Source organism: Ammospiza nelsoni, chromosome 21 (assembly GCF_027579445.1).
Source record: "Ammospiza nelsoni isolate bAmmNel1 chromosome 21, bAmmNel1.pri, whole genome shotgun sequence".
NCBI lineage: Eukaryota > Metazoa > Chordata > Aves > Passeriformes > Passerellidae > Ammospiza > Ammospiza nelsoni.
The window spans coordinates 7,982,420-8,006,673 of record NC_080653.1 but is presented as its reverse complement, the minus strand read 5'-3'; the positions used below and the strand labels follow the sequence as shown (position 1 = coordinate 8,006,673).

General features: G+C 46.5%; 1 protein-coding gene across 3 annotated transcripts in view; it reads left to right on the top strand.

Annotated features, from left to right (window-relative positions):
• The first annotated feature begins 15,650 nt into the window (after positions 1 to 15,650).
• Positions 15,651 to 24,254, top strand: part of SSH2 (slingshot protein phosphatase 2) — a 50,366-nt gene continuing 41,762 nt past the window's right edge. For 2 of the 3 annotated variants that reach the window (XM_059486732.1, XM_059486731.1), the window contains exon 1: positions 15,651 to 15,744. In XM_059486732.1, the coding sequence (XP_059342715.1) occupies positions 15,689 to 15,744 (56 nt within the window). In that variant the 5' untranslated portion in view covers positions 15,651 to 15,688. Of the gene's footprint in view, positions 15,745 to 17,021; positions 17,130 to 24,254 lie in introns of those variants that run through there. The other variant, XM_059486733.1, reaches the window with a different exon arrangement.

Here is a 24,254-nt window from a genome sequence, read left to right as displayed (position 1 = left end):
GTTGCATTAGGGGAGAGGCTGTGGCTGCAGCAGTGGCACCCTCTGCAAGACTTGACCAGACTGGGTGATCCATGTGTTGGGAAATAGTTGTGGGAGTGTGGCTTTTGTACTGACTTGCTTAATATTTGCTGGTACACGAGGAGAGCTCCCGTATGGGGAAGTGTGCAGTGCTCTGTGTGGCTGCAGCCCAGACAAAGGGACACTGGGACACTGCTGGATGCTGTGAAAGGAGCATTTGCATGGTTTAACCACTGGGTCAGTACCTGGTTGCACAGCCTCTGATTTGATTGAAGCTGCTGTCTTCTTCCCAGGAAAGGTCATGTTCAGCTCAGAGACACTTAGTGTGTGTCTGAACAACTGGATGGGATGTAGGCAGGGAGCTGGGAGACTGCTCACTTAATTACAGTCCTTTGCTTTGTAGTTTCTCCTTTGAGACTGAGTCCAAAGCTGTCCACATGGTGGGTGTTTGACCATGTTAAGGGAAAATCTCCTCTAATGGCATGGATACATCTGAATGTTGCTGTGGGTTTGGGGGGATCAATATTAACTAATTTTCTGTAGTATCTGAAGTGTTCACCTCACAGCTACAAGATGCTGACTTAAGGGGTGAAAACTCTCTAAATTGTTGGTGCTCTTTTGATATTTGCTGGCTGTGACCACTCACTCCTGATAAAAACACTTCCCAGGCATTGTCTATACAGTCAGGTATGTTGGCATAAAATCATACATAGCGAGCAGTTATTAAATGGGAATCCTTTTAAGCTCTGAAAGATGTTTTTTTAGGGTGTAGTCTGTGTGAAATGTTCCTTGGTTAATAGAAATGTAGTGATTATTAGGCGCATGACTTAGGCTAATAATCGTATCTTACAGTACAGGAACTTGCTGTGATGTTCCTGATGTTAAATCCAAGCAGACAGCTCCAGTCCCCGTACGTGAGAATGGAGATTGAATCTTGTTTATCATTACATCGGTCTGCAAAAAGGAGATTTATAAGAGCAGAATTGTTTGCGTGACATGGAGTGACTCCCATTGTATAGAACAGAACAGCTCTCCAAAATTTCTCTCCTCTCCCTTGCCCTTTTGATGACAGATAGTTGGCAGTGGATCAAAGCACAAACAGGATTAATGTTTTGCATATTCTGTCCTACATGGCCTGAAAGGAGCAGAGATGGAATTTTTCATCTTTCACTTTAAACTGCATTTAATATCATGGCCTAGTTTAGAGCTATGCGACTCATTCCTTCCATTTCCCCTGAGGCCTCTGTTTCTGGTCAAGGAAAGCAGGGCATGACTCCCTCTGGAGCTCATCAGTGCTGCTCAGCTTCCTCCTCTGTGCAGCCTCTGGTGGAGGAGGCTGGTTTGAGGCTGGAGGAATGCAGCATCAGGAACCTCCAAGGAGCATTTGTGGCAGCTGCCATTTCTTGGGCCTGTCGCTGTGGTCACATCACAGGTGCTGCAGGGAACCCAGAGCTGGGGCAGCACCCAAAGTTCCTGTCACCACCTGTGCAAAGGCAGCTGTGAAAGCTGGGGTGGTGTCACACCTCCAAATGGCTGCAGTCACTTTCCAAGGATGCTGTCCAAGCATGTTCCTCCTCAGAGATGTCCTCAGGAAGGAATGTTTGAGCCGCGTCCTGGCTGATGAATTGTTGTACTGGCAGCAATACTCCTTCACCTTTGGAAACGGCGAGAAAGGGTGGAGGTGCTGGTTTGGGGGCTGTGTCAGTGCTGGAGCCGCGTCACTGCTGGAGCCGTGTCCCCTCAGAGCCGTGTCAGTGCTGGAGCCGTGTCCCCTCAGAGCCGTGTCAGTGCTGGAGCCGTGTCAGTGCTGGAGCCGTGTCCCCTCAGAGCCGTGTCAGTGCTGGAGCGGTGTCCCCTCAGAGCCGTGTCAGTGTTGGGGCCGTGGCAGTGCTGGGGCAGTGTCCCCTCAGAGCCGTGTCAGTGCTGGAGCGGTGTCCCCTCAGAGCCGTGTCAGTGCTGGGGCCGTGGCAGTGCTGGGGCAGTGTCCCCTCAGAGCCGTGTCATGCTGGGCCCGTGTCAGTGCTGCAGCCGTGTCCCCTCAGAGCCGTGTCAGTGCTGGGCCCGTGTCCCCTCAGAGCCGTGTCAGTGCTGGAGCGGTGTCCCCTCAGAGCCGTGTCACTGCTGGGCCCGTGTCCCCTCGGAGCTGCTCCTCCCTCCCCGGAGCGGCACCTGAGCGGGCCCAGCGCTGTCCTGCCCTCCCCTCTAGCGGGAGGAGCCGCCACTGCAGCCGCCTGCGCTCCCACGGGCACCTGGGGATGTTCTGTGCCTGCAGGATTTCACAGCGACCACAGCACTGCAGCAGCCACCTGGAGTGGAATATGTGAAACACAGGAGCATTGGCTGTATCTTCTTTGAGCCCTGTCCATGGATGTCACAGACATCTTTTATGAAAAATCATTTCCTTAGGATTTTTCCTCCTGAGAAGCTGAGAGGCCTCAGGAACAAAATGTAAACAATGGTTATCTGCTGCTGTGGAGTGCAACAGGTGCATCTGTGATTGGTCTCATGTGGTTGTTTCTAATTAATGGCCAATCACAGTCAGCTAGCTCAGACTCTCTGTCCGAGACACAAGCCTTTGTTATTCATTCTTTCTTTTTCTATTCTTAGCTAACTTTCTGATGAAATAATTTCTGCTATTCTTTTAGCATAGTTTTAATATAATATATATCATAAAATACTAAATCAAGCCTTCTGAAACATGGAGTCATATCCTTGTCTCTTCCCTCATCCTCGGAGCAGGGAAGAAGTAGGCTGCAGACTGGTCAGAGTTGTTGATGAGGAGGAGGCTGCTGAAGGTTAGTTTGGTTCCAGACGGCATCCCAGGTACTGGCAATGGGTCTCTTGCTCAAATCACACTTGTCTACAGTTCTGTTTTAGTAGTCAGTTATATTCTGAATGTGCTCCTCACACAAACCTGCTACATTTATGTCTGGTATCAAAGAGATGTAAGAGTTTCAGCAGAGACAGATGGTGATTAATTGGGCCATGTCTGGCCTCCTCCATACTGAGCTCCTTAGGGTTGAATTTTGAGGGGAGCTAAGATAATGATGTACATATTTCAGGATCTTCTCCTGTCATTTGTGGGATTTATGGCTATGGCACACCAGGCTTGCCAATTGCTGTGACAAGGATTTTTCTTGGCAGGTAGAAATGGCTGTTCATTATAATACTAAAAATGTTTGCATAGCTTAAGTTCCTGAGCAGTACAAATGAGATTTCAAGGGCTCTTTCAGTTGTTTTGCCTTACTGTGGAGTTGGAGGAACTTGTTCTCTAGCTAAATACACACTTTTTATTCAAAAACCCCATCATGTCTGTAGCAATTCTACATGTAATGAAGCATCTTCCCCTCCCTTTTGACCTCTTTCTCTTGCTCCCCCAAGTCAACTTCTTGTAAACCCACAGGGAACTCAATTGGAACTTATGTTCTGGCAGGATTGCCAAAGGAGACCTGCAGGAGGGAAGCCCAAATCAACCAAAACCAAAATTATCTTTTTCCTTTGTCTGAACTTTGGTTTTCATGGGATGCCCCTGCCTTGACAAAACCCTTGGTATGTTTTAAAATGCTTTTTCCCTGTGGACCTGCACATAGTAAGTTCTCACTGATACAACAGATCCTGTACCCTATTTCCAATGCCTGGCAGGGTGTATATAAATGTACTGTGAAGCAGAATTAATTGCTGAGATCTCTCTGCTGAGGTATTGCTTTGGGCTGTAGTAGGTAGGCCTAGTAAAATTCCACAGCACATTAGAGATTGTGCATATTAATATCTCATCTAAAGCAGCATAATATGTCAAATTTCTCCTTTCTGGTCATATCTGTGCTCACTCAGTCTGATTTATCAGGTTTATTACGTGCTGGTTTTGTAGATTTTTACACTTGACTGCTGACTGGACTATGAATTAATATGATCTCCATAAAGGTAATAAAAACTCAGAGATTTTTGCCCAGAAGTGAACTATGTGTTTGGCTCTTGGCCTGCCATATTTGGCAGGGGTCACTGGAAGTCCATGCAAAAGCATGCAAAATCCTGCAGGGGCAAAAACTCCTGTAACGCTGAGTTTTTAAAAGGCTTTTGAGAGAACATGAAGTGACAGCTGAGCAGAAAGTGAGTTCCTCTCTAGTGACAGCTGCATGCAGGAGCAGGCAGAGTTCCCCTTGCCTTACACAATCAAACCAGTGAAATGCAAGCCTTTGCTTTCTGCATGTATTTAAAGATATTAATGTTTTTTCTCCTTTCCTTGTGTATGCAGGAGGCAGACAGCGGGGAAGAAGAATGCCGGTCCCAGCCCAGAAGGTAAGATTGTCACAGGAGTCCTGGCTGTGTGCAATGCTCCACAGGGCTTTTGCTGTTCCTCTGGCATGTCCTGCAAACACACATCACCTTCTGCCTGTTGTTGATGTTGCACAACCATCCTTAATGAGCCTTACTGAAAAATGGGTTCTGATAAAGGGTTTGCTGCAGAGGAAATGGGAAAAGTCAGGCTGCACACTAAAAAATAAATATGGGGAACAGTTGGCAAAGGTGTCAGTGAATATATTCTCCAAACTGCTGTTTCTGGAGCTCCCTCCAGTGTCCTGTGTGGCTTCTCAGGATTTAGTCCACCAGCAGAGTACTCTGAGAGGCATAACCAGAATAATAAACTCTTGTTCTCTGGTTAAAAAGTCCCTGTTGCCATCTAGGGTGATCCTGATCCATACAGGCACCTGCTGCTTAAATAGCACCTTCAGGATTTGTGGATATTTGCTGCTGATGCAGGTAGACGAAATTATTCTCAAAAATTAGGAGACACTGAGAATTTGCAGGGATTTTTTTTTTTGTTTAATTTGGATTGTTTTGCAGAGAGATATTCGCTCTTGTAAAAGCTGATTTCAGTTGCTTCAGGAAGAACTTTTCTTGGTAAATATTATTTGTTAAAAAGAAACATTGAAACTCAGCTGACTGAATGGTGACAGGTAATGGTGATTTTTACAATGTAGGTATAGTCTGCAGGGTAAGACTTCTGGGGGTGTGGTAAGCTTTATCTCCTTTCCTCTAAGCCATCAAAGAAATTATTTCAGCTGAACCTAATAAAAGCAAAAATTGTATATATCAGGTGACTTCTGCAATGGCAGGAACACTTTCTTGGCTTAAAATATTGCAGCCAGATTTTGTGAAAGGCTTCAGATTCCCTCCAGAGGGAGTAAAGGGGAAGTGAAGGTGAAATGGTTCTCCCTTTATGAGCTCTCTGGCTGTTACAGTTCTTTGCTTAATGGTGTTTGTGTGAGTAGGTAGCAGCAGAAGCCATAATATCTAGCATTTAAAATACTTGAACAAGACCTGGGCTTTGTGTTTTGGGGCCAACTTGGATAAATCTGCTAGAGAAAAAGCTGTCCTGGTTGCACATTCCCATGATTTCACTGGAGTTCTGTGATTCTGTGGCTCAGGGAAGGTGACTGCCCTGTTTACTTCGGTCTTCTAGCCCTAAATGATGAGTTAAGAATTGCTGAATTTCTTCATTTTACAGCTTTCATGAGTGAGAGGAAAGCTGGAAAGCACAATTCCCAAAGGCTCAAATTGAACTCAGCTAAACTCCAATTTTTCATTTTACTCTTGGCCTTCCAGCAGTCACAAGATCAGCTCATGACTTGACCTCAGTATACATAATGTATTGGAAGGGATGGAAGGTATTTAATTGTTGTGGGCACTTAGCAACCATTGTAGGTTAGGTCTGAAATGAGCATTTTTTTAATATATTTGAAATAACTTCCTGGGGTAGGAAATGACAACCTGCTGTTGATGTGGTGATCTGAGCTCTGTGACTCCTGTTACTGGGGTCACAGAGCTAACTAAAACCAAACTCCTTCTGGGGAAAAGCAAGGGGGTGGGTGTTAAATGTGTTTGATTACAGTAGGATAAAAATAATAGAGTCAAATGGGGTAAGTAGTGAACCTGGAGTCCTGCTGTGGAGGAGCAGCAGATGTCCATAAACAGTTCCTGAGTATATCTAATCCCCTAATTTTCACAAGAACATAGCAAGTAGCAGCTATTAAAAATCCAGGCAGTAAAAAGGCTACAGACTGAGCTTGGCTTAAAAGGAAAAGTGTGTTTGCAGCTGCAGTGTCACTCAGGTGGTGCTCTGCAGTAGCCTGACATTCCTCACTGCCTGCCTGGGCAGGGCCCAGTGCTCCTGAGGCTTCATTCAGGTGACCTGGCTGCAGCTCCAGGCAGTGATCAGTGTTTGGGCTGGGATTTTTTTTTTTTTTTTTTTTCTGTTTGTAAAATTCTTCTGGTGAGGAGACCTTTTGTCTCCTGCAGTCATGGAAAATGTGTTCCTGTGCCACCTCAGCGTGTCAGGCATCAGGCATGTCCAAACTCATGCTGGCAGCTGGACACTGGAGCCAGGAGTACTGCTGTGGGAGGACTAAAAGTGTGTGTGCATAAATAAAATAACTTTTCAAAGGTTATTAAATAGGATCTTAGTGCACAAAGGTGTTAATGCTTGCAAGGGAGTTGGTGGAGACCAGAGCATAAGCATATGGACTTGTTTGGTGTCAGAAGATTCTTGCAGTGCTCAGTCTTGACAATCATTGGGCAGAGCTTCATTTCCATTCCTGTGTCCCCAGGTCTCTGCAGAGCCTGGGGATTGCTGTCTCAGAAGAAATGTTACACTCAGATCCAGCTCAACAGCACTGCTAATCCTGTGGTCAGCAAAACCTAGATAGCTCCTTGTGTTAGGTTTGTGCTGTTTATCTTTCCTCCCTGATGAGGTGTGGGATATACACTGAGGTGAGGGGAGCATGCAGGAAAGCCTGGCAGCAGGACAGCAGCAGGGACAGAGTTTGTTGAGCAGAGACTCTGAAGAGCAGCAGACTAAAATGTGCTCCAAAGAGGCAGAGAAATAAATTACAAACAGAAGCTTAAACTTGTAGGTGATCACCATAGTTAAACAAAATGATCTGTGTGTTTGCTGACCTGTGCTTTTTTAATCTAACACCACACAGGCCTGTGATTGCCTGGACTGGGTCTCACAGAGAAGGGAGAACTGTGTGAAAATGCTGTTTAAACATAAACCTGCTCTACAGAGCATTCAAATGACCTGACAAGTCTGCACTCGTGGACTGAGGAGCTTTCTGCTTTGGGAATTAGCAGAATCTGCCTAAACTTTTGTCCAAAAGATGGGAAGAGCTGTCAGAGTGCAGAAAGAGAGTTCCTGTGTGCTCTGCAGTAATCCTTGGAAGGTGCTTGAAATGGCATTTCCTGTCAAACTCTTTTGTGTTGATGCAAAGAGGAATGATTTTTTTTTTTCCTACTGAGGAAATTACTTGGGTATAGTGACCATAGATCAGACTCCTACAAATATTTCTATCCATTATTAAAAACCCCAGCAAGTTAATGCTGCCAGTACCTGAAGCTGAACAAATAGGTGAAACCAGCTTGGCTTCTGCAGTATTTTTTCTCACACCCAAGCCCTGCTCTGTGTCCAGCTGTAGCAGTGACCATTCGTGCAGGGTATGGTGAGATCCCCAAAGCCCTGACACAGATCCAGGCTCTTGCTCTGGAGTCCCTGATCCAGCCAGTCCCTGTCACTCTTGGCTAGTGGAACCAAGACAGTGCTGCATAACCAGATGTCCTGAACAATCTATTTATTACATTTATTACCTTCATAGCTGTGTTCTGACATTTTTATTAGTGTGTCTGAAGGTTGTGGAGCTAAACTGGCCTGCACATCCCTGCTGCTGCCTCACTGAATACACCTTTAATGGAGCATCTGTGTTAAGGAGCTCTCTGCAGCATCCCAGGTTGTTAAAATTTACCTAAAACGCTCATGTATTGAGCTGTGAGTTGTGTTTACACCCACTGAGGTACTGACATTCAGGTTTTGTGTGCTCTGTGCCAAGGTTGCAAGGATTCAGCATCTTTGTTTTGCTGACAGATGACAACTCTGGGCCTGGGGCAGCAGCGGTGCTGCAGCTGCATTGGATTTGCTGTCAGGATCTGCCTCTTGCTTTTTTGGGTTTTATGTTTTAAATGGTGCCTCTATTTCCACACCATCATGATTTTACCACTTCTGTGTGCCTTGAAACCTCTCTGGTTGCTGAAGTGCAGCGTTTGAGGCTGCTCGGTAACTGAGCATGTATAATTGGGTGAGCTGTATTGCCTAGTGACTGCCAGGGACTTCACAGGGATTCTTTGAACTTTTATGGGCTGGCAGTGGGTCAGACTAAAGTCCATTTGCTGAGGTAAAGCTCAGGAGCCTGTCATTCCCTTCAGGTGCCACAGAAAGTGCTTACATCCTGCTTGAAATCTGAAACTTGTTACCTGAAAATGTTCTCAGAAAGTGCTTGTCCTCCCCTCTTCAAGTGGAGGCAAGAGTGTGGTGTTAAATTATAATTTAAAAAGAAAAAAAACCCCACACCTTCTGCAGCACAAGGATGGTTACCTTCTGGTTTGGTTTTTTTTAGTCAAAGTAGTTCCTTCCAGGAGTGAACTGGGAAGGAAAGCAAATCAGATTATTGCCATGATAACAGCTGGATGTGCCAAGTTGCCTCAAGGTCTCAAGCTGTGAGTAAATACCTTTGTTTTAGGAGCAGGAGACCACAGTCTGATGCAGTAGGGGATGGTTTATAGCAGTATAAAAATTGCTTTTCAAAGAGTAAGTGGAATAGGTGAATGTGCTTTCTTCTGCAGGGCAGCAGCTCAACAAACTGCAAGCCAAGGTGTTTGATTTTTAAACTGAGACCCTTTGTACAATATGTGTTAGTCCCTGTGAGAAATGGGGGGTGATGGTGTGATACTGAATTGGCTGCACTTCCAAAGGCTCCTTCACACTCCACGCTGAGCTGTGGGGATCTGCAGCATCCTGTGACTTTTGGAGACGTGTGTCATCACCATTTGGTGCTCCTGGGGCAGGCTCCTGCCCCTCCTGGTTATCCTTAAAACCTCTCTGGTGTTACATGAGACACTTCCAAAAGCTCTGTGCTGAGTTCTGGCAACTAAACCTTCCTTGTGCTGCTTTGCTTGCTGCTGCAGCTGCCAAACAATTACTCTATTGGTACCTGAACAGTAGCTGGATCTTTATTGGGTGTGCAAGACAGTTTGTTAATTCCATCTTGAGTAGGATGGGGCTCTGTGTGTGCTGTACAGGAAAACGTGTGTTTATCCATGCTGGAGATTACACTAAGCTCTTGTAGTATGAACCTTATCTTTAGAATGTGTTTCCTGAATTCATCTTTCTGTCTTTCCTTTCAGTGACAGCTCAGCCTCTCTCTGGCATTTACTACAGCTGCCCGGGGAGAGTGTAATGCTGAGGTAAAGAACAGTTCTGGTCATTTGCCAGCTCTGCTGACCACCAGAAAAAGTTCTGTGGGCCAGATTCATTGCACTGGCCATCATTTTTGAGTAGCAGTTCTTTTATCGCCAAACTGTGAGCAAAGGTATTGAACTGGCAGTAAAACTTGGGTTTATTAGATTAGTAACAGGTATCTGCAGGGCTGGTTCACTGCAAGGTCTGTGCTTGTGGTTGCAGCGTGTTCAGTCCAGTCTGATGACATACCTGTGGATCACAATAATGTGTGAGATGATTTCAGGTGTGATCTTCAGGCTGAAGGATCAAGCAGAGTAATATCGTAGCACTGCCAAATTACCAGTGAGCACAGGGAGCTGGCTCAAAATCTGAATGCATATGAAAAGTGGTTTTGAATTTGTCATTCTAAGCGTGTGAACAGAGGAGAATGAGGAACAGGGCAAGGACAAGCTGGGAAGTGAAAGGAATGAAGGTGGGTCAGATCCTTCAGCTACCAAAAGGGTCCAGAGCCCAGAAGAGCTGCTGCCACACACTTGTGCTCCTCCAGAGGGTCACCGAGGAGGGGCCGACCAGCAGGTGCCTTAAGGATTCCATACATGCTTCTGTCTCCTCCTGAGCATGAGCCAGGTGCTCTTAGCTAAAGGATTTCTATTCCTTTAGAACAGAAACTCTGAAATTCCCTTTCCTGGTGAGACATCTTTGCAAGACTTCAAAGTTAAACATGAATCTTCAGAGTTTTCAGCATTTCATGGATTTCAGACACTTAAATGTATTTTGATAATCTGAGCCAGGGTTTTTGGACTCAATGCTGTCCAGCTCTTTGGTGTCTTTGCATCAAAATCATTCCTTTGTAAAACTGGGTGAGTGGAAGGTTTGACAGTTGGGAGGATTTAGATCTTTCTTCTCCACAGGTCACTGAAATAATACATTACCTACACTGGTGTTGCTTGTTGGGAGCAGACATTGGTGCTTGTGTCCCTTTTCCTGCTCGGGTCCCTTCAGTCATCTGAGCTTCAGGCTCTGTAAAAAAGGTGTAATTGAGCATTGACCTCTCTGTGTTAGACCCTGGAAGATTTAATGATAAGTAAACTGTACAGTGATTGGATGTGGGGCTGGTGAGGGAAGGGTTTAATGAACTGATAATATTGCAAAATAGGTGTTGAATTCTCAACTAGGCAGCCTAATCATCGATCATGATGGGCAGCTGACCAAAGGGCTTTAAAAGCAGGGGTTTGTTCTTTCAGTGATGCTTATCTCCCTACCCCTGTACTTGGCTGATTTCTTTGCTCAAGAACTGGAAACAGAAATACTCTTTGACAGCTTAAATAACCAAATTTAGAATGTGGCTTCCTGTTCTGACTGGTTCTTCAGGATTAAAGTACAGTTTTGCGTGCTTTCCCTGTTCCTGCCTCCCCCTGCCTTTTTTTTTTTCTTTTTTCTTTTTTGGTTTTTGTTTGGTTTGGTTTTGTTTTAACTAGATATGGGCTCCTTTATAATGACTTGGTTAAGTTCCCCTGTGTGTGTGCAATCCAGCTGGTGTGTGTGAGCCCTGCCTTGGTGGGTGGTATATCTGTTATCACTGGGAAAGCTTTGTGTCTCTGTTGTACTCTATCTCCGTCTGCCCTGCGTGCATTGGCTTGTTTATGGTGGCTGCTACTGAAATCGTTCATGTTTGCCTGATAAATTGGGCTGCAGAATGCAGAAGGTTTTGTCTCCCATGCCAGAAGCATCCAGAAGGCCTCTGACAGATCAGCTTCTCCTCCGAGGTGTGGAGGCAGAGTAGGAGATGAGTGCTGCTCTCAGCCAGTCAGTCTGTACCTATTTACAGGTTTGCTGCCCTGATTTAAGGCTCTTCCCAAATAAATCATCTATTTGGACCCCTAATCCACTCACACTCATCTGTCAACTCTGTTCAGTGCTTAAAGCCACATATCCTCACAGTAAAAGGATGACTTCCCACCAAAATTGCAGGGTCATCAGGTCCTTTGACCCTCAAAGAGCTCAGTGTGGCAGCAAATTTTTCAAGGCTACCCCTTAGGACCCTTTTCCCAGCAGAACTGATGCAGGCACAGCTGCCTTTGTGGACAAAGACTGAGTGTAGCTGCCGGTGAGAACAAAAAAGGACTTGGCCCCACCTCTGCACACGGAAATGAACTTGCTACCTCTGCTCCCAGCCGTGCCTCTGCAAGACTCCCCTGCTCGGCTGTGGGCAGGGACAGGGACGTGCTGTTTTCAAAACTCGGTGGCTTTTCGTAAATATCAGCGGAAACAGCTGTTGAGCAGCACAGAATAAACTTTCCACATGTGCAGTAAAGGTGGCTGAGCAGACACGGCCGTGGCACAAGGCTCGGCAGGGAGAGGATGTGCTGGGGGTGAGGGGCAGGTTTGTTTGTCACAGCAGCTTCACGAGGTTTTTTTCATAATCCCCTGAAAACATGGGGCTGGGTTCTGCATTGTCTTTTCTGTGATACTGAGGGCAAAATTCCTATGTGTGACAGCCTCTCACTGTCCCCTTTACCTTGAACATTATCAATGTTACAGCCTTACTACTTTCCATGTTTGTAGGAACAGAACATTCCTTGCTTTGGCAGAGTACCTGGACTTCAATCCAAACAGGCTTAATAATGCCCAGCCCTTGACACCCACTGGAGTTAGACTATGACAGTGTATTGTGTTCATTAGGGTTCTTCAAAGAGAAGAACTGAGGGGACCAGAGAAAGTCTCGCTGGTAGGTGTAGTACAAAATGAAAAGAGGTCATCAGGTCCCCCTTAGTGTAGACTAAAAATTGAAGATGCCTAGTAAGACAATCATTCTGCAGATTTAATCATGTTAACACGTGAGCAGACACTCAGCAAGCCCCTGTGGGATACGAGTGGGTGGAACACGATGACACCCACACCTCTGTGTGGTCTGACAAGAAGCAGCAATTCAGCCTGAAGCTGTTGATCTTGGATGGAAACAGAAGCTTGATGAATGCCCTGTTTGCATGTGGACTATGTGCACTGACATGACTTGGTGTCCAGCTCTGAGCATGTGTCAAATCTGGGCATGCCAGTGCCAAGCCTGACCCGTGCACCAGGGATTGGGCTGGACTAGGAGAAACCCATTAGCAAGTGCCAGTCCTGTGTAGGACACGGGATTGGTCTGTGTGAGATCAAAACTGCTAAAATGCATCAGGAAACAGCTGAAGGTTCTGTGCAGGCTGCTGTGGTTGTGGAGTTTTGCAGTGCAGACACCAGGGAGAATGATGACTGTATGAATAAACAATATGTTGTCAGCCTCGTCTGCCAGACTGAGCACTACAAGTCAATATGAGAGATTTGTGCATGCATGTTCTCCTTCCAGCCCCTGAAACTTCTTTCCAGAGGCAGCTCTGGTAGCATTCCCTCTGCTCCCCCCTCCTGAAGTGCTTGCTCAGACATCCCTCACACTCTTTGTTTTGTCCCTAACTGGTTCTAGCTGCTGCATTATTGTAGCAAAGGTTTGGGGATTGGTGTTTTTGCAGTGTGTCTCACGTGCAGTGTGTAACTCCAGTTTATCAGTTGGTGTGGGGTTCGAAGGTTGAATGGGATCCTGCTGCCCCTCAGGCCTGCGGTGTCACGGTGCCTTGCCGGGTTTGCTGCCTGCCCCGCTGGTCCTGGGGCCTCCTGGGGAGTGGGAAATGCTGAGCAGAGCTCAGACAAGCAGTGCCCTTTGCCCTGCAGCAAAGTGTCATTTGTGCACTGGGCTGGGCAGCGCCTGAGACCCCAGACAGGCGTATTTACATCTTGTCATGCAGTGATTAATGGCTCTGCTCACATGCTCTGCTGCAGCACGGCGTGATTTAGGCTGCTACCTGTCATCACTGCAATTTTGTGCACTTTAAATTCTTTGTGTGTTTGTCCCAGCAGAGTGCACCTGCTTCCAGCCAGGAGCAGCTTCTTGGCTGTTTCTTGGCTGTCTTGTGACTCGCTGCCTAAACTCCGTCTCGTGCACCCCTTTCTTTCTGCCTGCTCCTTGCTCCTGCATGCTGAGAGATCAATTTACTGGGTCTAAACTTTTACTTGTTTAGTAAACTACTTTGAAAAAGAAAGAGAGTTGCTCCTTAAGTCTGATGTTAAAAGCAAAATATGAAAATAACACAGCATTTATTGCTGTTGTCTAGTTGACAACGTGGAGGTCTTTTCCAACTTTAATGATTCTCTGAGTCTCCACAAATGGACAGTGGGAACTGAAATGCTAATCTCACTAACATGCACCTGAAAACAGTGCCACTTTCAGGCTGGGGTTTCAGTCTTTACGGCAAAAAACCCAAGTTCAAATAGCTTTTATTGGTGCAGATTTCAAGATACAAACTTACTTGAGGATTTCCTATTTCTGTTCTCTAAAGGTTCAAAAACAAAACAAATGGGTGATTTCTGTCATCACTTGGTTCCCTGGCATATGGAGATGCAGTGCATGATTGTATTAATCCAGGACTAATTCATTTACAAATCTATTATCCATATGTTATGAGTAGCTGCTTGTAGTTAATCACTGCACTTGTTTTCAACAGGTTTTAAGGGCTTGCCTTGTAATGGTAGTTAAGTGTAAGAAATCTGACGTGTCTGGACAGTATCTAAGTACATTTAGTCTTTAACAATGCTTGAATAAAGCCCTTAAGTTATTAATTAGAATAGAACAGAAGTTCTGGGCTTGTTTTTCAGTCTGTGAATGTGTGGTATGTGTTACTACTGAATATGAGGTTCTTGCCAGTCTCTTGACCTCTGGAAGGATTGAGTTACCCTCCATTTCTTAGTCCTGATTTTTCCATTGCTTCTTGCAACGGACTTCATTTCTGCCTAACAAAATGACTTTTTTTGGCATTGCAGCAAGCTGGCACTGCATTTTCTTTACAGCTGTGAGGCACCATTACCAGAGCTGCGCTCCTGGCTATATAGGATGACGTTGCTTAAATTATTGCAACCAAACAATACCCCAGCAAAACTTGCAGAATCACAAATTCCACTTCTTTGCCCTTTTCTCTGCCCATCCCTGAAGAGGAGATGGTCAAGACCTTTCAGACAAGTCTCTTTTTGTTCATGTCAAATCTCCTATCAAGACCTGAAGCAGCTGCCATCACACTGAGTTGGTTTTTTTCCAACCTCTCTCTGGTTCTCTGAAAATTTTAGTTAATAATTGGAAATAAAGCTGATGAAGCTTTTGGCTTCCAGCTCTACTGCCAGATCTCAGGGGCAGCTCTGCAGTTGATGCCTTGGTATTTTTTGCTCTTGAGTAGCTGTCATTAACAAGTAGTTGTGTTTAAACTCACATCTTCCCCTGCCAGCTCACTTGTGCCTCCTTGCTGGGCATGTGCCACCCATAGCAGATGACTTAAGACTGGTATATCGTGTTCCTCTGTGCCGGGATCTCATGCATTCCTATGGAAACACAAAACTGAGCTCGCTTCCAATCCAAGGCTCCTTGGCTGCTGGCTGGATGCGAGGGCTGGAGAATGCCGCTCCGGGATGGGCGGGGCACGGTGGGATCGAGCTGCCCCCGGCCCTCCCCAGTGGAAAACCGTACTAAGTTTCCCTCGCACTGTAATTCCCAGCAGCCAAACGACAAGACTTTTTGTTTTAAATAACTTCATTTCTTCCTTTTCTCGAGCAGTGATGGAGCTAAAGATTAAACAGCACTGAAAGGCAGCTGCTTCTCTTCTCCTTTGGCAGAAAGCAAGTTGTCGCGTCTCTGCATATGAAAGTTACTGCCAAGAACTCTTCCCCCCGTTCTCCTGCAGGAGAGAAATTGAGGTCGTTTCCTAAGCACCCGAGTTGTCGCTGCCTGCCTTTTGCAAAAAAGAGCGTTTGATGTGCTGCATCAAACCCGCTTGCAGGGCGTGCAGCCTTGCTGGCTAGATCTGAGGGAGAAAAAAGGAGAAGGGGGGAAAAGGGGAAGTGAAAAGGGAAGGGAAAGGAAAAGCTGGGCGCGCCCGCGCGGTGCTGTGCCCTGTTCCTCGCTGCCGCCCGCCGGGGGAACCGATAGCCGAACCCCGGTCCGTGAGCGGGGCGGACTGTCCGCCTGTCCCTGCTCCGTGTGTCTCTGATCCATCCCTGTCCCTGCTCCATGTGTCCCTGCTCCATCCCGGTCCCGCCTGTCCCTGCTCCATGTGTCCCTGCTCCATCCCGGTCCCGCCTGTCCCTGCTCCATGTGTCCCTGCTCCATCCCGGTCCCGCGTGTCCCGGTCCCGCGTGTCCCCTCCCTGTCCCCGCGCCGCCACGTGCGGATGTGGGCGGGGCAGGAGGTGTGGTTTGGGCTGGCCCCGCCCTCGGGGCGCGCCTGCGCGGCGGGGGCGGCGCGGCGGGCGCGGGGCAGAGCGGCGGTGCCGATGCCGCGGGGCAGGGCGGCCGCCGCGGCGGGGAGCGATGATCCCCTACTTCTCCGACAACGCCGTCATCTCCCAGGGCGCCATCGCCCAGCTGTGAGTACCGGTGCACACCGCCCAGACTCCCCTTCCCGCTGCCGCTCCGCCTGCCCCGGCTCCCGACGGCTCCCCCTGCCCCGGGTGCGCTGCGCTCACTCCGCTGTCCCCTCTCTCCCCTTTCTCCTCGCCCGTCCCGTTCCCCGTAGTTCGCTCCGCTGCCGGCTGCCTCCGGGCAAACTTTCCCCTGGCCGGCACCGCAGTGTGCAAGTGCTGATAAGCGCCGGCAGCGCCCGGCAGCTGCTGCTCCCTCGCCGCTCGCTTCCCTGATTATTCTGTTTTTCACTACGAGCACTCCGAGTCCCATCCGAGCGCTTCTCTCGGTGTTACACTGCTCGGGGCTGCGCTTCCTCCCGCCGGTGCCATGCGGGACCCCCGGCAGGCCGGGCTCTAACAGCGGGCTGCAGACCTCTGGCCGTGTTTTGGGCTCAGAGCAGAGATCAGCCCCTTATCTGATCTGGGGTTATCGCAGAGCGGCAGGGGAGGGGGGGCTGCGGGGCTGGGGTGCCCCAGGTCGCAGGCACCAGGAGCAGGTCTGGGACCGTACCCTCAGCACCTGCGGGTCACAAGGCACGGACGTGCCGTGCTGCTACTGCCAGTTGTTGGTACTGTCAGTCTCGGGCAGATCTCAAGTGCACAGTGTCTCCGTGTCCCAAACTAAGCCGCATGGAAAATCAGTCTCTCCAGCTTCACCGACCTCGCCTTTGATATGCAGATACGAATAATCATTTAATTTATAAACAATTAACAGCCACTGCCTGAGTCGTGGGGTTTGGCTGGAAGGATTAAGGAGGGAAGTGGCAGCTATGGGGTGGTAGATAAGGCGTTCTTCAGAGAGATAGTCGCCGTGGTCTAGCCGTGCTTGATACTTCTTTAAAGAAACCCACAGATTGCTTTATCTCTTAAAAGCATCATGAAAGGCTTACAGATAAAGTGCTGGGTCCCACCTGGAACTGTGTTCTTGTAGCAAGAAGCTCCTGCTAGAGCTGCAGCTGGAAGTCTTTAGTAGATATCTCTGCTTATGCTTCATATGGAAATGAGTCCCCGGACTCTGTGCCTTCTTTTGTGAGCGCTAGCAATCATGCTGCAGTTGGTAATCAGTTCAGCTAAGTCTCTGTGAGCTCTCATACTCAACCCAAAATGTTTGTAATTAGTAATTTTTTCCGTCTGCAGTGTTGCCTGTAAACAATCAGGGCTTTCCCTGCGGTTGCTGATAATGTAGGTTTAACAGAGATGTACCTAAACTCTTCTTCCAAAGGAATGAGGCAAACTGGATGTGCCCTGGGCTTTGGGAAGATGCAGTAATTCTGGAGTTGTGGCGAAAACCCCAACATACTGTGGGCTGAAACATTTCCTTGGAGCTCCGGATGATTTACCGAGCTAGAGTAGGTAGCCAGGTAACAATTTAAGAGCTTTTAAGGTGTTTGTTTTATCCCCTGCTCAAACACTTCACCCCTGGCTGGAGACTGTACAGAAAGGGATCAAAAGGAAGGGGAAATGCTGCTCGTCTCTGCTCCCTCCGTCACATGTCACACGGATCCCTGCAGCAGCAAAGTGCCTCGTGGTGCTTTAAATGGCCACTTGGGTGGAGGACCACCCTTTCCTTTCTGGGGAGAGAGATAACAGAGTTATCAGAGTGGAGCTTACGCTGTCCTTTGCCTCCTGCGAGGGAAGATTAATAAGCCTGAGAATGACAGAGCTTTTGGCCCACGCAGAAGTGTTCTCAGAGGGCTGAGTGCTGGATTAATATTTTGCTAGTGTTCTCAGTCAGGATGGTGCTGTGGCTCTCGGGCTGGCCTAGTAAAGGCCAGCATTTAAAGTTTGTGCTCCTAATTACAATTTCACAGAGGCTGATTAATATTGGATGTCCTTATTTCATCATGAGCAAGACCTAAAAATCCAGATTTCGTTTTTTGCTACGCTAAAAATTAGTTCTCTGTGGAATGGGAAGGGCATTGGTGACCCAAACATTATCAGAAACCTGTTTCAGTGTATTCTTTAGTAGATGTATTTGGCTGATCAGCTCTGACTTTCAGAGATCAGCAGAAATTGCTCTTGTGTTGACGCTTTTAGTCAGTAACGTAGTCAGCTGGTCTGGGTCTAATTCATTTCAGGTTTACAAGGATTCAAATAATATCCGGGAGACTTGTGTTTATCAAAATGCTCAGAATTTATAGTTGTAACTTGTTCCAGAAAGTCTTGCTGCTCTCACTGAACCTGGGGGGAATTCTGCTGATTTACTAGTTTATTTGTGTGTAGGATTCAAAATTTACTTTGGTCTATTAAAACTGTAAGGCAGCTGATAGGAAAGATAGAAAGAAAAAAGCAAAGCTTCAGAGAGTCTGCAAATATCAAAGAGTTTTCATCAAGAAACCTGGAGGAATTGCCGTGGATCAGTTCTTCCTGCCTGCAGTCGCTTCCTTTGCCTCTGGCCAAGTTTGAGTGATTCATTTCAGTGCTGGTGTCCCTCAAGTGGCTTTTCCGAGTTTCTCTGATAATGCCAGATTCCTCTGTCACCCAGTTTTCCTCTCTATCTCAGTGACCCAGCCATCAGGGCACTCACTTGGGGTTTGAGAAAACCCAGCTCTTGCTTTCACTGTGCCACATCCTTCCTGTGTGAGCCTTGCCAGGCTGTGTTCAGCGGGGCAGGAAGGTGCAGAGGGATGCTCAGCCCTTGTTCAGAACCTGAGGATTGACCACCTCCCTTGTGCCCACATCACTCTGGCATTTTGAAGCATTTTTGTTGTGTTTAAACTCTTGTGACTCTGCCTTGTTTTCCTTTCTGCCAGGCAGCAGTGGGAGCCCTCCCTGGGCACAGTTGAGCACATGCTGTAGCACTCCTGCCCTGTTTACTCCTTCATCCTCCAAAACTCAGGAGCCAGATGGATCTAAAATCACAGATAGGCTCACTGCTTTCCATGGCTCTTGTGCTTGCCTCATACCAGTCTATTTTCTATTATAAGATGTTAACTCAGTTTTTATATGTATTTTAAACTTTGAGGGGGAAAAAAGAAGGAGCAGGAGTAGACACTTTCTTCACAGCATTGTGAGTTTATGGTGGAAAAATAAACCCAGGAAGTTAAACTGAATTATTTTCAGTGATAGGTAGATACAAAATGTCCTTTCCGACCTGCCTTAGCAGCCTGTTGCTCTCTCCTGTAATCAGTTTTCTTCTAAGTGATAGCCCTGGTGTGCAGAGTGTGAAGAAACAACACTTGACAGTGCAAGAGGAAGTTCTGAGGCTGTGCAAGTAATTACAAAGTGTACAGTAAATGACAGCACTGGGTAATTCAGGCTCATTGTGTTGCCACCTCTGTGCTATAACCTGCTTGGCCCTTTGTCCTCCCCCACCCCTTTCATTTTCCTCTGTCACACGGCCTTGACCCTTAAGGTGGGAAATTTCATGACCACCTAATCTTGAATTGTGCCCAGTGCCAAGTCAGGAACTTGGATTGGTGTGTGGCTGCTGTTGCCATTCTTTGGAGAGCTGCTTATTTATTTATTTCTTGTATGGGAAGCCTTACAACCTTTTTATCTCCTTACAGTGTGATTGCTGCCAAAACCCTTGACCATTCAGCAATTAGACCCAATCCTCTGAGCAGCATGTTATTGGAAATCTTTAATTGCTTCTGTGCTATTGTAAAGCACTGTAGCTTTGTGAGTATTTTACCATCGTGCTGAGAGTCAATGATATTTAAAAGCCAAGGAGGAGATGCTTGGAAACTGCTGCAGAAAGCCTGGAAGATCAGCAGAGTCATTCCAGTTAGCACTGTCAGCTCTGTCTGAAGTTGCCTTACGAGCTGAGGGTTGCTCTGGTTGGAAGTGCTTGAAATACAGAGAGTGGCTGATGAGCCTTTCATGTCTTGTAGAGCCTGGCAGGATCAGGGCAGGCTGCAGCAGTTGTTTTCTCCATTCAAACATGCATTGTGTGCTCTGGGTTTGTTGGGCTGCAGAACACAGCCTCACACTCCATCAGGGATGTGATGGGAATGTGCAGGCAGGGGAACCTGACCCCTTCCCCTTCCTGCCCACCCCTCCACACAGCTGAGCTCACCCTGCACAGTGCATGGGCTTCCTGTTGACAGAGCAGAGTCGTCGGGGATTTCTCATCTTTTTTATTTCTTTGCTGCTTGTGATGAAACAAATGCGATGCTGAAGAGGCCTCTTACTACCCACTGATTACTGAAAACTGTTCAAATTGGTTGTGGTATTTGCATAAAAGTGGTATGGTCTGTGCAGAGTTGATCATTAACCAAGCCAGGGCTGTATTGTTCATAACTACTTTTCCTGTTTGGCTTTTCCTTTTATTCCCCTGGAAGCTGTGGATATTTGTCTCACCGATCCTTCCTGGTAAGGGCTGGAAGAGAGACAGAGATGGTTATCAGACATCAAATCAAAACCTGAGCCACAAACCAGTGTTTCAAGGACAAACCCCCCACGCCAGCACTCTTTTTGAGCAATATGTTTTAGTTAGGAAGCCCACGCTGCTGGGCTGCCAAATTAATGTTTTAAAAGGATTTAAATGGTAGAGTTGACTCTGAGATTGTGTTGTCTTGAAACATCTGCAGATGTTCCTGTCTCTGGAAATGCTTGGGATTTTTGTAAAGACCACAAAGCAGAAGGACCCCAGTGAGATTATCAGCAGAAAAAGACCTTTTGGGGCCAGTTAATAGCTGGCTGGGATTTTTTTTTCAGGATTCTTTGTCCTTGCACCTTTATCACAGAGCCCCTGGTTAAAATATTGCTTCATTGTTTTTAAAACAACTTCAAGCTAACTTTCTTGACAGTTGCTTCTGACTAGTGTTTGTGGGGTCAGAGAAAGTTTAAATTCTGCATCCCATTCTGCAGTAGGCTCTGAAAAGCTGCTGTCTCCCCTGTATTGGTCTGACAAACAGCATTTAAATTATCAGCCCGTATGTGCTTAAAACTAGTTCAGCAAATATTTTTCTCCAGTGTAACATATATAATGTGTACAGAGCAAATCTGCAACTTGAGTTTCCAGCCATGGTGTTTCATAGCAGCTGGTTGAAGAGTGAAATTTTCACAAACACGTGGAGCAAAACTCACTCCTGTCCTTAATAGTAAACACTCGTGCTTTTGCTGAAATATTCCAAAGCCACCCCTTTGCTTTGCATGTGCAGCTTGGCCAGAGCTCGAATCCAGCAGCTTGAGAAGGAGCTGCAGACTGGCGAGAGCTGTTCTGCAGCCACCTAATGCTGGGCTGTGTGGGATTTACCAAGTGTTTTGTGACAGACAGCAGCTTTCTGGTTCAAGGACATCAGCCTGTGGATGAGGGAGGCTGGGGAGAAGAAAAGGCTGTAAAGGTAAACTTAAAAGACAAGTCCCAGAGTTGTTGAAGGCTGTGACATAGGAATCCAACCTGGAGGATCTCAATGTAGAATTGGCGTTTTTTTGTGATTGGCAACTTGATAAATTTGGGCGCTTCTATTATATTGGGGTGACAAGACTCCTTGTTCAGTGCATATTCCTGTTTATCCAGTACTTATCTGCCCCTCATCAACATCATGTTCAGCTCTTTGAGCTCTCTGATTTACTTGCAATAAGCCATTTAAGCAGAATGCTTTTCCTCAAAACACCTTTGTTACAAGTAGGCTAAACCCAGACTGCTGAACCAGAAATGATTTAGTCCTTTCTTTCAAACAAATGATCTTTGTCACTTATTAGCGAACTCTTTCATTTGTTCACACACTTCTCACAATGGCTTAATGAGCTCCATGCTGTCCCAGCAGGCAGGGCTGGCTCCTGCCCTTTGGGAACACCACAGGTTGGGGTCTGGTTTCCCTGTTAAACTTCCAGTTTTTCCCTGGAAGAGCACAGGTCTGGCTGCTGCAGTGTGGCTTTAGTGGGGGCACCCAGGTGGATCAGAGGAAGTTCATGCCAAGGTCCTGAGCAGTCTGGAGGTGCCCAGGGTGGACTGGGACCCCTGTTGAGTGGAGCTTGGAATTCTCTGTACTGTGGTGTTATTGTGTATCCTGTGCTGGATTTCCTCGCTCCCTGTGATTTGTTTGCCAGCATGAAGAGAATAAATTTGCTTCTCTGAGCCTCTGGTTGCCCTGCAGCCTCTTTTCCTGCAGAATCCCAGCTGGGTGCTTTGGAGAGGGCTGTTCCTGTGGCTTGTGTAGCTGACAGGCACGGGCAGCTCTGTTCTGGGTCTATTGCTGGTGTTTTGTGAGGCTCCAAATGGCAGGTGGGACTGGAGTAGGGTCATTTTGATTAGCAAATGATGAATTTACCTTGGTCAGGTTACAAAGTAAGGGGGAATCCTGTTTGCACAATGTGTAGAAAGCTATCATTAGTCTTACTTTTGTCCTCCTGTTAGTTTCCTGCTTGGTTTCTGCAACTCGATACTGAATTAAAATGAACCCAAAATGTCAGAGGAGTTTTACTGGGTTATTTTGTTTGTTTAGCTTGTTTGGGTTTTTAAAGGGCTCATTGCATGGTGGTGTGTGAAGAGCTTGTCACTGGCTTTGTTGTTGTTATTGTTAGGGTTGGTTTGTTGTTTTTTTTTTCCCCATTATTTGCTTTGTAAAAGAGATGGAGAAATCAAAAAACAAATGCAAAGTGGAGCAGCCGCATTCCTCTGTGGCGCAAAGACTGAAAGACAGTTAGTCTAAATAAAAACAAACAGTTTGTCAGCACCATTTCTGGCCCTCCTCTTGGTTTGCCATGATGAGGAAATTGCAAGAAAGCAGAAAAGGAATATCCATGTGCCTTGATAGCAAGTGGGGGTGGCACAAATACCCAGCCCAGAGTGGGTGATGCTGTGTCCAGTGTGTGTGAACAGGACTGGGGCTGCTGAGCCAGCCCAGGAGCTGCATTTTGGGTCAGGAGATGGAGCAGGACATCACCCAGATTCCCAGCAAAACCTTGACACTGCTATAATCTGCCTGACTCTTTTGTCCTTAGTTCCTTCAAGTACATAATGAAATGTTCTATGAGAGGCTCTCTAGCTTGAAATTAAGCAAATATCTATTCTGGAGTCTTTTAAAAAGCTGTTTAAGAGCCTTTTCCCTAAAGTACACTGTGTTCTTTTTAGAGACTTTGCTGGTTCTGTGGTACATAGCAGTGTTTAGTATTCTGATGGTCTTTCTACTTTAATGTGTGGTTTTTAAAGGGGTTTCTGTGCTTTTAGGAAATACGAAGACCTGAGTTAACCACAGAAAATTGGCTGCCAAACTGCTTAAAGTGCTAATTCTGCTGAAATTTAGCACCTGACTTTTGCAGGGATAAACACATCTGGAATCTCTACTCTTCTGAGTTCCAACTCCTGGAAAATAAAACTTTTATTTAATGTGTTTTCAGTCTGAGTCTTAGTCAGCAAAACTATGCGGGGTTTTTATGTTGAGTTTAAAACTCCTTTATATGCATTTTGAAGTAAAGCATTGACATCCCCCCTGAAAGTTGCATGAAGGTGCTAAAAGAATTGGTTAATTTGCAGCTGTGCTGAGAAATCACAAATGCAAAACTGCTTCAGAATGAAGCACTTTACTGTTTTTCCTTTATTTTTTTTGTGAGCAGATACCATGAAGAGTGGATGGTTCACACTACTGCTTTCCTGCTTGTATTTAAAGTAGCTGTATAAAAAAATTTCAATTCTTAGGAACATTTTGAAGAAGTTTTCTTGTCTCCTGTTTAGAATCTCCAAGTTCCTTTTGCCTCTTAGGGTGCCCTTCGTTTCAGCCTTTATTTAAGTTGGGAGATGCTGTGCTGGTGTTAGACATCCCACAGTCTGTCAGCTTCTGTTTAAAGTGGTGTATGGTGAGTGATTAATGGAAATTATTTCGGGAATAAAGGACTCCTGGTAAGCTGATCCCTATTCAGAGCACCAAAAGAAAAAGCAGAGTCACAAGGGATGTTGTCTCCAGGAAGAACTTGTAACATCCGTGGGGGGAAGAGCTGCATTGGAAAGTGGTGCTGAGCTTGCATTTTGAAATGGATCATAATTATATCTCATGGTCTGATTTGGAGAGCTTTTCCTGATGGCTCCGGAGGCTGATCGTCTCTTCCAGCAGCAGGATGTTGGAGTGGTTCTTGTGGCTGCTGTCAGGGTAGGTGTGCTGTGCTGGGAGCTGCTCTGAGCTCCTGGGGACGAGCAGCCTTGTCTCTCCAGGCTGTCACCCCATTCCCCCAGTGCTGGGTCACTGAACCCACAGTGAAGCTGTGTTTCTTCTTTGGTTTGCAGCTTTTAATTGAATCTGAAGTTTGTGTTGACCTTGCTTTGTGCAAGGAACTGTCCTTCTAAGTGTTGCCCTGCTTTGAGGGCACAGAATCCATTAAACTATTCCAACTATAAAATGTTTCTGCATCTTTGTCTTTGATGATTCCTTACTTCTAGCTGATTAAAATTTCAAGTTATTAGTTGCAGCCACATTTAAGTTTGTATTCCCTTAAGTGTAGCTTCCCTGTTCCCTAAAATAAAGTCTCTGGTGTATTTGCAAGGGGGAGCAGATCAATGGCCCAGTTACTGGCTGGATCATCACAGCAGGTAA